General features: G+C 39.3%; 1 protein-coding gene across 1 annotated transcript in view; it reads right to left on the bottom strand.

Moving 5' to 3' along the window:
- The window catches only part of dph1 (diphthamide biosynthesis 1), a 110,365-nt gene that overhangs the window by 19,434 nt on the left and 78,571 nt on the right, over nucleotides 1-12,360 (bottom strand). The window contains exon 9 of the mRNA XM_017694913.2: nucleotides 6,503-6,603. Within this exon, the coding sequence (XP_017550402.1) occupies nucleotides 6,503-6,603 (101 nt within the window). The remainder of the gene's footprint in view (nucleotides 1-6,502; nucleotides 6,604-12,360) is intronic.

The following is a 12,360-nucleotide window of genomic DNA, read 5'->3' as shown; positions in this document are numbered from 1 at the left end:
AGCAAACCACAATGAGAGCCTTTATTCACATAAAGAAGAAAACTCGGAGCAGCGGTGAACATTCCCAAGAGTGGCCGGCTTACCAAAATATCACCAGGAACGCAATGACGTCTCATCCAGGTCACAAAAGAGCCCAGACGAACATCTGAAGAACTACACGTCTACGTGCCTCAGTTAATGTCAACGTACAAGAAAGACCCTCGGTAAAAAAGGCATCCGTGGGAGAGTTGCAAGGCACAAACCACTGTTGACCAAAAAGAACACAAAGACTTGTCTCATGTTTGCCAAAAAACTTCTAGATGGAGTGTCAAATGTGGAACATTTTGGAAGACATGGGTCCCGTTACATTTAGCATAAAGCTAACACTGCATTCCACCATAAGAATATCATACCAACAGTGAATCAGGTTGTAGCGTGATGGCCTGGGGCAGCTTTTCTTCTGCTGCATGAATTTTGCTCTCTATCAGAAAATCCTGAAGGAGAATGCCTGCCTGTCAGTTCATAACCTAAAGTTTAAGTCCAGTCAAGTGCATCTCTGAATGGCTCAAAAGCAACAAAATTAAAGTTTTGGAGTAGCGAAGTCAAAGTCCTGACTTGAATCCTATTAAGATACTCTGGCAAAACCTAAAATGGACTTGAGAACCCTCCAATGTAGCTGAGGCCAAAATTCTTCTACAGTCATGTAAAAGACTCATCACAAGTTAATGTTTGATTGAAGTTGTTTCTGCAGGGTGGCACAACCAGTTATTAGGTTTATGGGATAATTACAGCTTCTCATAGGTGATATAGATTTTGAATAAATTCTAAATGGAATGATCATTTAAAAACTGCATTTCGTGTTGGCTTTATCTTATATTAAATTACCTGGATAATCTGAAACATTTAAAATATGACAAATCGCCTCAGATATCTCCTGAAAAATGAAAAACCTGCACTTGATATTTTGAGTGGAAACTCAAACTTTATAGTCAATAACAGTATTGGTGTCACACAAAAATAAAATTTTTAGCAACTTTAATGAATAACAACAATTATATTAATAATAATGATAATTTTTTTTGTAAAAAAAAAAAAACATTGATATTTCTGTTGCTGGGAAAACTACACCATATAAGGTTCTATTTGGTGGAAGACAGCAGAATGAAACAGTTTAGTTTAACCAAGATATGTCTGATTTATGTGTGACACTTTTAGCATAGTTTCATTAATCCGTTCATAAATATTAATAATACAAACTAAAATATCTGGTATTCAGATAGTGATATATTAGGCAAATATGATACTGAAATAAGATAAATGACATTGAATATCACAATTTTAGCTAATATTATCCAAGAAAAAGCCACACTGGCAGTATTCAACTGCCTATCCTTTAAGGCACAATTTATTTGTGCAATGTATTGGAATGATGATGAATTTCTTTGAATATATGTGTATGACCGATGATATCCTGCATGCTAAATGCAATTTTTGGAACACCAAAAATGTGACACTATTTTATTTGCCTTCTTGATTTTTGTAAATGTTCAAAACATAAACTCACCTGACCAATCATGCTGATCTCCAGCATTAGCCCTAGCAAAAATCAAGATGACTGATCAGCTGTGTCCCAGAAACAAGGACAGTCTGACCAAAAACAAAAGCATTTGCTTGTCTTCTCCTTCATCAAATATGGTGCTAGCATCAAAAGCAACTTGCACTTTGCACAGACATCAGAACTTTGGGAGAATGTTTCAGCTCCTGTGGGCTCCAGAGCAGCTTAACTGTCTGCTTCATTGTCTGGAGATCACGAGTTTAGCTCCTGAGTGAGCTGGTATAACACGCCATGCTTCTGCTTTTCAAATTGTATTTTGCCGTTCTAGCCACTGTGGTGCTTTACAACATCTGATTGTGTGAGAGTAAAGTAGTGCAGAGCAAAGTATCCCCCAAGTCTGTGATATGCGCTAATGCATGGATTCAAGGTGGCCTTGAGCCTGCACAGACTTGTCCATCCTCCAAGTCTATCTCTCTTGCTCAGTTCTGTGCCTTTTGAAATCCAGGTCTACAAGTAGAGAACCCACTATTCTCACCACCGTCAGAAGGGCAAAGGCTACAGAAAACACTGTTTTTAAAAAAGTGCCTTGCTTCTGCGGCAAAAGCTTCAAATGTCCTCTCCGGATATATATTCCTGTCTCCCTCAGGGTGCTCCTTCCTCTCTCAGACGGAATGATCGATGCAGGACAGAGAAGGTGCCAGAAGCTGGAGAGAAGTGTGGAACAGCTCCACCGTTTCTGCTGGGCAGGACCACCACGCAGAACGCATCCTTTTGCCAGACATCAAACACTTCAGCCCAAAAGGAGAATCCAAAGCCCTCCTGTGTATCAAAGCCGAAGATGATTCCCGGCCCTTTGGCCTGCTGCTTTAGCTTCACCATCTACAGGCTGTAATTCAGCCAGGAGAGCTACACTGGGCAGAGAATCATCCTCAGCCTTGCCTCCTGATCTGACCCAGAAGCCACATTTCAATTCATCTATTCGTGCTCCACCCAAAAGTGCATTCTTTCATAGCTACTGTTGGCAGGTTGGATAAAGAGAAACTGTAGAAGACTTTGTTTAGGGTGAATACATAATGTTGAATTTCCATTTTCACTATACTCTGTTGTTGTAGCTAACTGAAACCAGGTGGGTTAAAAATGACCATGACAAATTTGCAGTGGTGGTAAAATTAGCTTGAAGAAATCAGAGTCATCTTTCTCAGCCATACAAAATAAACATCATTCAAATTTAAAATAAAATGTTCAAATTGTTTAAATTTGTGCATTATTCCATTGTTAAGATGAAAATTTATTTATAAAATGTATTTATTTAAAATTTATTTAGTCATTTAGAAATGGTTTACTGTAGAGAAACTTTGTCTTGTAAAGAGTGTGATGCCTGGTTTCCATTACCAACACATTTTATTTACTTCCTAAAATGTCCAGTGATCTTCCCAGTTTTAATATTTAATGTTAATAATGGTAAAATAGTGGTAAATCTGAAGAAAAATAAAGGTTCCATCGGTTACTACATCTTCCATGTATCTCTTTTCTGTGAATTAAAAAAAAAAAAAAACATTTTAGGCCTTCTTGTTATAATACCGTATAACAATCTACTTGTAACCATTTCATGTAATGCCTTCCTGTAATGTAGCTTTTAGAGGTATTAAATGCTTCAGATGCCTGGTTCCTACTACCACCAGTGAGAACAATTCTGACTCAGCAAGTTTCCCTAGAACAGTGCATTTCACATCATTGCACTCTTATTGGCTTTGTTTATATGCTTAGTAAGATACAATCATGTGGAAACTTTAAGAATTGGTGGATGTTTTTTTAATACCACTAGCATTCTAAAGGTAGGTGATTTGCCAAGTTTAGTTATGTTGCACCCCTACCCCTCTACCCCAAACCCCTAATGTTCAAACTGCAGCCAAGGGCATCAGTGGCTTATTAGAGCAGAAACGTTGAGAGGAAACAAGATTCAAAATTCTATCATCCTCTGAGGCACACTGGACAGCAGAACTACACTAAACAGGCAACTTGTTTGTACCCTCATCACCACCACCACCAGTCGGTTCCGACCTCAAGTTCTAATCGGTTAAAATGTGTTCTACCCATGTTGTTATATCTAATAACAACACATGTCTTTTAACCATACCGGTATCATCCTGCTGACCTCTGGTTGCTAAGTAACAACAATATTTTACTTGATGCTGGGACGATTACATCTATATATTTAAACAATTCATTTTATTAATATTTAAGGTGTTGTTGCTTTACAAAACATAAAAGCAACAGAACACTTAAGGATGTGTGTTACTGTAAATAATGTCATGTGATATAATTCATAATTCTTGTAGTTTGTTACATAACTATCATATAGAACAGACCTAGTAGCACAGCCCATGTAACTCACACTACACTCATCCAAACGCCTCTCTCTTTTTCAGCTCATCCATCCCAGTTAAGAGGTAATCAATCTACAGCAGTGACACTGTTAGCCACTGACAGTGGTGGCAGTTGGCAGGGAAAATTGAAAGATAGCTGGAGAGAGAGAGCAAGAGAGAGTGAGTGAGAGAGAGCAAGCTCCTGCCCATCACGTCCTGCTGGGATTATATATGCAGCGTCGTTCCCAGAGGCGTGAGGGAGGCACGACCGAGGCGGGCGGCCAAACCCCGCTGTCTTCGCTCACTCACTCACTTCTTCAGCACAGCTTCCTCGCCCACATCCGCCTTTCCTCTCTCCTTCTCTCCCGGACCTTCTGTCCCTCGCTCCCACCCCTCCCCTCCCTGTACAGAGGGCAGTGACGATACTTATTCTGTCCTACTGGACAGCCAGGCAGAGGGAGGGCCAGAGTTTCATGTTTCTATTACAAATGAACAGGTATGTTAATTCTGAAGGTTAGAATAAAATTCTGCTGATCAAACATACACGTCAGTGCGTATAGTGACAAAGGTTTACATGTCACTAACACAGCCCATCACTACCTTTAAAATGGGTCATTCTGTAATCGGCAGCATGATTATGATTCTGTAATGGACAGCACTTTTGAGAATCCCCTCTGTTGCATCTTGTGGTTAACATGAATGCCTCAAAGCCGACATACACTTTATGGACAAAAGTATTGGGACACCTATACATTACACCTACAGGAGCTTTTATGACATCCTATTCTAAATCCATAGGCACCAATATGGAGTTGGTCCCACTTTGCAGCTGCAAGGCTATGTGGTTAATTTTATCCACCTGTTGACAATGAGTGTGGCTGTCTCAATACTTTTGTCCATATAGTTTGTTTTGTCCTGTGTACATGACCCCTTGCCCCGAGTGTCACTGGATGCTCTGAATACTGCAGCCGTTTAACAGTCAAAATTTTTTGCTACATGCTATATATTGCTACATGCATGCATTCTGAAATAACAGTGCATACAATTAAGTCTACTATTAAACTTTAGCACTTTTATACCATCACCAGCTACTTAAATTGTAACCACAACTGCCAAAGCAACTTAACTCCCACACCAATTCAGTGCACAGCACTGTTAGCATGACTGTAGCAATAGTTGTATCTAGGCTCCCTAACAACCGCGCAATTTAAAGGCTCTGGTGATGTTTGGATGAAAAATGTCTGTATGACAAAACATACTGGCTTTGGAGCATTTTAGATTTTCTGAGATTTTCAAAAATGCCATTCATTTTTGTTTTAGAGAAACCTGCCGACATCATGTACAGCTAGAACTGAGTTTCTATGATGGGCATGACTACAGAATGACACCACAACCTTAGATCAGGTCTCCTCGTCAGCTCTTTATAGCATATTTGTGTTTGTGTGTTAGAGCTTGAAATATCTGTCTGAACACGATGGGAGCCGACTGCTCACGTCAGGCCCGGTTGAGTTCAGTCCATGTTTCAAACATGTGGGGCTCGCGTTTTTTCATGCTTGAGTCCTGGCAGTTCACTTTGAATAGATTTTACCTTGTATTCTTAATTGTCTTGGTTGTTCAGCTGATTTTATTTTTCCTCCCTACTTTCACTGCATTGAAACCATTTTCACTGCATTTTTAATCTGGCATGCTCGATGTGCGGGACATAAAACATTAAATCAGTTCAGGAAAGTGCAGCAAAATGGTATTTATATTTAATTTGTCTGGCCAAAAATGTTTTTTATACGTAAAATGATCTACGGAGATTTAATATTAAACAGACAAAGGGTAATTCTGTTATATCACCACCACATAGCGTGTGAACAGCATACTACGGAAAGTTTATTTAGGCTAAATTAAATTTGTACAACTGATTATTCTTTATATCATATTTATATTTTTATTTGATTTCTCTGTGACCTAAAACAGCTATCCATAGGCTGTGATTTATGCCATTATAAAAAGTATCAGGTTAACTTTGCATATTGGTGATGACTGCTTGATTATGTGGGACAGGGCAGGTTGGGTCAAGATAAAACTGCCAGGCTTGTAAGTGAAAGCCAATATTGTTGAAAGCATATTTAATATATGCTTCACTGTGCATCATTCACTAATGCATTGACAATGAGCATGCGGTCAATGACTTCATGACCCATGAATAATATTCATATGGGTATATAATCATATGGGTTTCTGAACATGAGATAAACCCTGGCCCCTGCAACACCAGAAGATGTGCTAAACGGAACAAATTTAGCTCATGGCACGAAAAATGACGATCGCATCTAAGGACTCCTGCGCTTTCACAAAAACATCTACACAGGAATGTGGTGGCTAGTTATGAAACAAAGTTACCATACCATCACGATTGTTCTCTGCCCACGCGGTCAAACTGAGCCCTTCACATTTCTTTCCCTTTTTGTGGGTCCTCAGGGGGCACTAAACCCAAGATTAATGCATGCCTTGTATTGTGGAAGGCTGCCTTGTGTGAAGAATATGAGCTGATTTTTAATTGCGCGAAAATGAGAACGTGACTGTGCATGAAGGAGGTGGCGGCAAGACTCACGCGTCGACATCTGCCATCAGAGCCAACTTGCTAGGGAAAATCTCAGAGAGCAGCACCCTGGTGAACAACCTGCCCAAAGCATCCAGCTTATTCTCCAAATGCTAGAGAGGGAGAGAGGAGGGAGGGTTAAGGCTGGTGGAGAAAAAATGAAACACATCATCCATTTATTCATTGTAGCTAATTAATAAATGACCCTGGTCTGTCTGGGGCTTTTTGTACCAAAAATGCCCCCTGCTATCTCTGCTGGGAGGGACCTCCATCCAGAACTGATCCTAACACTAGACATCAAACACTTCAGAGAATCCAAAGACCTCATGAGTATTGAACAGTGATAGACAACTTAGACATTTTCCAGTACAGTGTTTTAGAAGTTCTCCACAATATCGATTTTCAGTTTCAGCCGTATTGATACATGTTTGGAACAGTTCAATTTAAAAAGATAAATACCAAAGAGATGTAGAATTTTAATTAAATGCTAAAAAATGAAGAGATATGATTTCACATTTCTGAAAAGTGTGCACTGAGCTTGAGTGACTAATAAAAGGCTGAATTGAGTTTGACAGCTTAGAAGCATAATAACAGAATGAGGGTTTCCCACATTATCTGTTGTTCCCACATAATTAATTAATGGAAGTATATGTACATTTTGGAACATATTAAGAGTATTAATTAACTGAAGCATATAACATTTTTTCATTGCACTGCTAGCTTGCAGACAAATTCCCTATTAGAGGGTCCAAAACATTTTTATTATATTTGGGAACCACTGCTTACCTATTTACCACACATTCAATCACTCCCTACAGAATGTATTATATGTATTATTTTAGTGTGCTTAAGGGCCAGGCCCATTACCACCTCTCCATCCGAAAAAACTGTTCATATATGGCTTACAGAATTTGTGTCCTGATGTATTACACTATCCACTATCTTAATGTAGAACAGACACTAACAGCGACCTGATTTAACCAGCGATTAATAATATCTGTATTACTGTTGTGTTCAATGTCATGTTGACATATATATTTATAAAATTATGTATTTGTTTATTTCTAAATTTTATTTTTTCTGTGGTGCATGGTGGGGGGGGGGGGGGGGGGGGGGATGGAACCGGGGAAATGAAGATAGAAAAACACATTGTTTACTGTTCATATATATATATATATATATATATATATATATATATATATATATATATATACACAGTGTATCACAAAAGTGAGTACACCCCTCACATTTCTGCAGATATTTAAGTATATCTTTTAATGGGACAACACTGACAAAATGATACTTTGACACAATGAAAAGTAGTCTGTGTGCAGCTTATATAACCGTGTAAATTTATTCTTCCCTCAAAATAACTCAATATACAGCCATTAATGTCTAAACCACCGGCAACAAAAGTGAGTACACCCCTAAGAGACAGTTCCTGAAGTGTCAATATTTTGTGTGGCCACCATTATTTTCCAGAACTGCCTTAACTCTCCTGGGCATGGAGTTTACCAGAGCTTCACAGGTTGCCAATGGAATGCTTTTCCACTCCTCCATGACGACGTCACAGAGCTGGTGGATATTCGAGACTTTGCGCTCCTCCACCTTCCGCTTGAGGATGCCCCAAAGATGTTCTATTGGGTTTAGGTCTGGAGACATGCTTGGCCAGTCCATCACCTTTACCCTCAGCCTCTTCAATTAAGCAGTGGTCATCTTAGAGGTGTATTTGGGATCATCATCATGCTGAAACACTGCCCTGCGACCCAGTTTCCAGAGGGAGTATTTCACAGTACATATTGGAGTTCATGTGTCCCTCAATGAAATGTAACTCCCCAACACCTGCTGCACTCATGCAGCCCCAGACCATGACATTCCCCACCACCATGCTTGACTGTAGGCATGACACACTTATCTTTGTACACCTCACCTGATTGCCGCCACACATGCCTGAGACCATCTGAACCAAACAAATTAATCTTGGTCTCATCAGACCATAGGACATGGTTCCAGTAATCCATGTCCTTTGTTGACATGTCTTCAGCAAATTGTTTGTGGGCTTTCTTGTGTACAGACTTCAGTAGAGGCTTCCTTCTGGGGTGACAGCCATGCAGATCAATTTGATGTAGTGTGCGGCGTATGGTCTGAGCACTGACAGGCTGACCCCCCACCTCTTCAATCTCTGCAGCAATGCTAACAGTGCTCCTGCGCCTATCTTTCAAAGACAGCATTTGGATGTGACGCTGAGCACGTGCACTCTTTGGACGACCAACACGAGGTCTGTTCTGAGTGGACCCTGCTCTTTTAAAACGCTGGATGATCTTGGCCAGTGTGCTGCAGCTCAGTTTCAGGGTGTTGGCAATCTTCTTGTAGCCTTGGCCATCTTCATGTAGCGCAACAATTCATCTTTTAAGATCCTCAGAGTTCTTTGCCATGAGGTGCCATGTTGGAACTTTCAGTGACCAGTATGAGAGAGTGTGAGAGCTGTACTACAAATCTGAACACACCTGCTCCCTATGCATACCTGAGACCTAGTAACACTAACGAGTCACATGACATTTTGGAGGGAAAATAACAAGCAGTGCTCAATTTGGACATTTAGGGGTGTAGTCTCTTAGGGGTGTACTCACTTTTGTTGCCGGTGGTTTAGACATTAATGGCTGTATATTGAGTTATTTTGAGGGAAGAATAAATTTACACTGTTATATAAGCTGCACACAGACTACTTTTCATTGTGTCATATATATATTTTCATATATTATATATATATATATATATATATAAATATATATATATATATATATTTATATATATTTATATTTTTTTTTTTTTTATTTAATTTTTTTATGTGCAAAAACCTTAAACTCAGACCCATATAAAATATGAATCTATGGTGTGTATGTGAGCATGCAGCAGCTTCTCTTGCTCAGCAAAAATGATGCTGAATGTTGTTTCACATCTAAATTGCTCATATGTGCATACCATTCACTTGTGCTTACTCTCGGAGTGTCAGACACTTCTGGAGTTTAATAAATATTACAGTCATGCACGCTATCAGAGGCAGCAGCTTTCAGCATTTTTTCTGGCTTGCTGAACCAACAGACCACAAGACCCCTCCTCTGCATGACCAACGGAGGTTCAATGCAGGCAGGCCTAGTGGACACAATAACTCAGCTTGCACACTGCTATGCTAAATGCAAAACCAAGCCTGAAGCCTATTATTACCCCAAGTGACCAGCAGTTCTTTACATATGTCTCTCTGTTTCACTCCTTCAATAACAATCTGGACTACCATCAACTCAAGCTAAAAGTAACTACAGGGCAGGAGATGAGATTACTGAAAGAAGCACTGCTCAGCCATTCAGGTAGAGGTCCAGTTAGTGTGTTTTCCGGCAACTGTTTGTACATTGTTAACTGGCTCAGTTGTGGTATAGCAGAGAAATTACTACCTTAAGAAGAATCCCAACTAGTAGTCAGTCACTACTCTAGCATTCTGATGAAATACTGGCATTGCAAATTTTGCCATGAGCATTTTTACTGCTGCTCATCAATCTACTCTGTCAATATTGTTAAATTCTTTCTTCTAATGTGTGTGAACCCAACTCTGAAGAACAGTTCTTTCAACAAAAATCAAACCACCTTAAGAGCCACAGCATTTTATGCTCATTTTTTGAAGTAACATTTTACAATCTTGGCTGAAAAAAACAATACAGTAAAAAAAAAAAAAAAAATACAGACTTACTTGGCTGTGCTCTAAGCTTTAGCTTAACTATAGCCACTTTTTTGCATCTCCGGCAGGAAATCTCTTAAAAGTGGAACAGTTTCTTGCAAATTGCCTCTTAACATTAGACTTTTCCACCTTAAATGGCGCCTGAGGTGCCAGAATGTAACTGAGAATTTGAACAAATTGAAGCTGACGAATGAGAATCTGCAGATTAAATGCATCAGCAAATCAGCTGGAGGGCTTATAAATGCAAATAAGCCTATTTGTCTCCAAAATCTCAATGTTCATCTTTAATGTTTCTTTTTGCCTTTTCGTTAGCTACTAGCTAAGTGAGATTGTTCTCTGGTTTGCTATGGTGACCAGCAGTCTGCATGGCAACCATCAGAGTTAAAAGGTGAATTAGCAGTTATACATTAACTCCAGAGTTTAAGACGATTTCTTGTTAAAACTGTGTTAGAACGACTAGTAGAGCTTTATTTTGCCACAAAAGAGGATTGTTTTATTTTTACCTCAATATTTTATTATGCTGTTGGGCCACAACAGGGTGGTAAAAGAGCCCCATGTTGCCAACCTCTGGTCATAGCTAGTGATATTGATATCACTGATAATGCATTGCAAGTGTGATATTCTCTCTCTCTATATATATGCTTTTCATGACGGCACAAAAGCAGTGATTTTAAAATGGGTTGTTTTTGCAGCTTAGTTTTCATAGTTTGACTGCGGAGTGTAGGGTACATTTTAACACCAAAAACTTTCTAAACTAGTGGTGTAACAATGCATTTTGACATGAGTACCATGTTGCAAAACTGTGACAATGTGCATGATGAGATGTGATAAATGCATCATTCTATTAAGCATAGCATCAAATGCAACTGCATTGTCTGTGTAGCAAAGTTTGCAACCAACCAGCCCTACAGAAGCTGCTTTTCATTTCGGATGGAGCATTTTTGTATAGTTCAGTGTGAGAATATAACTGTAGGCTTTGTCCGTACATGATGGTCTGTTCAAACGTACAGCGTGACTCACCAAAGAACAAGATTTCTAAAATCACACAGTGCAGCATGTTTGGCTTTAGAGGACATTCAGCTGCAGCTCAACCAGTCAAACAAAATACTGTATATGTAAAATCCTTAAAGTGAGCTTCTCGGATGCGTTAGCCTCAGTTGCGATTCCTGCTGTCACTGTGCTACAGAGACTGCTGTTTTAAACGAGAGATTGGAATGAAGCATAACTTTGCTTACAGCTGTACAGAAGCGTTCTTCCATTGAGGAGCAGAGCTAGCATAGATAGCTAATGCACATCGTTTAAAATCAACTAGATTAATCATTTAACTTTTAAGGCACATTGCACTCATTTACACTAATAACTACTTAATTCTAAGTATCAGTATGGTATCTGACTCTGTATCTGTGAGTACTAAAAAATGTGTATTCATGCTCATACTCTGCCTGAAAAACATGGTATTGATGCATCTCAAGTGAAGACAAATTGTGTTTCTGTGATAGAGGTTCTGGAGTTAATCCAAGTCATAATGAACATCTGGGCAATGTGAACAAAAATCAATTGACAAGATATCATTATGACAGGATAATCAGTAATGCATGCAGAAAATAATACACTCATCTACACACACAAAGAACCCATGCATCTCAACATCCTTCTTCTGAGAGAAAAGCACTCCAGAGTGTGTTTTTTTAAGTGTCTCTATATACATCCTCTCTAATATGGCTTTCTCTTACCAGCTCAGCCTGTGCATTAATTACATTGCATTACAATTTACATTGGCACAAGCCACAGCAACGCACAGGAATAACATTATCCCCAAAACAAGACGAGAGGCCCTCTTGAGCAAGAGAACGATACACATGCCTGCACTCTCCATGCACACTTTGAAGTGTGAAGCCCATCGGACCATAAAAGTTAGCAGAGAAGACCTCCACACATCAGTAGAGTGAAACACGAGCTGTGCATGACTTCAAAGCAATATCATCTTCCAAAAAAATCAAATAAATAAAAGAAAGAAGTGTGTTAGACTCAGCCCTTCATTGTAGGAATGGGCAGATTAAGGCAGGTGTAGCTGACCCAGGAAAGTATGATCCTCTTTCAACTAAAAGCGTAAGGAGCGACTGATGTACATTTAGCGCAG

This window comes from Pygocentrus nattereri, chromosome 17 (genome assembly GCF_015220715.1).
Source record: "Pygocentrus nattereri isolate fPygNat1 chromosome 17, fPygNat1.pri, whole genome shotgun sequence".
NCBI classification, from domain to species: domain Eukaryota; kingdom Metazoa; phylum Chordata; class Actinopteri; order Characiformes; family Serrasalmidae; genus Pygocentrus; species Pygocentrus nattereri.
The sequence above is the reverse complement of the archived record's forward strand: the minus strand, read 5'-3'. Positions and strand labels throughout refer to the sequence as shown.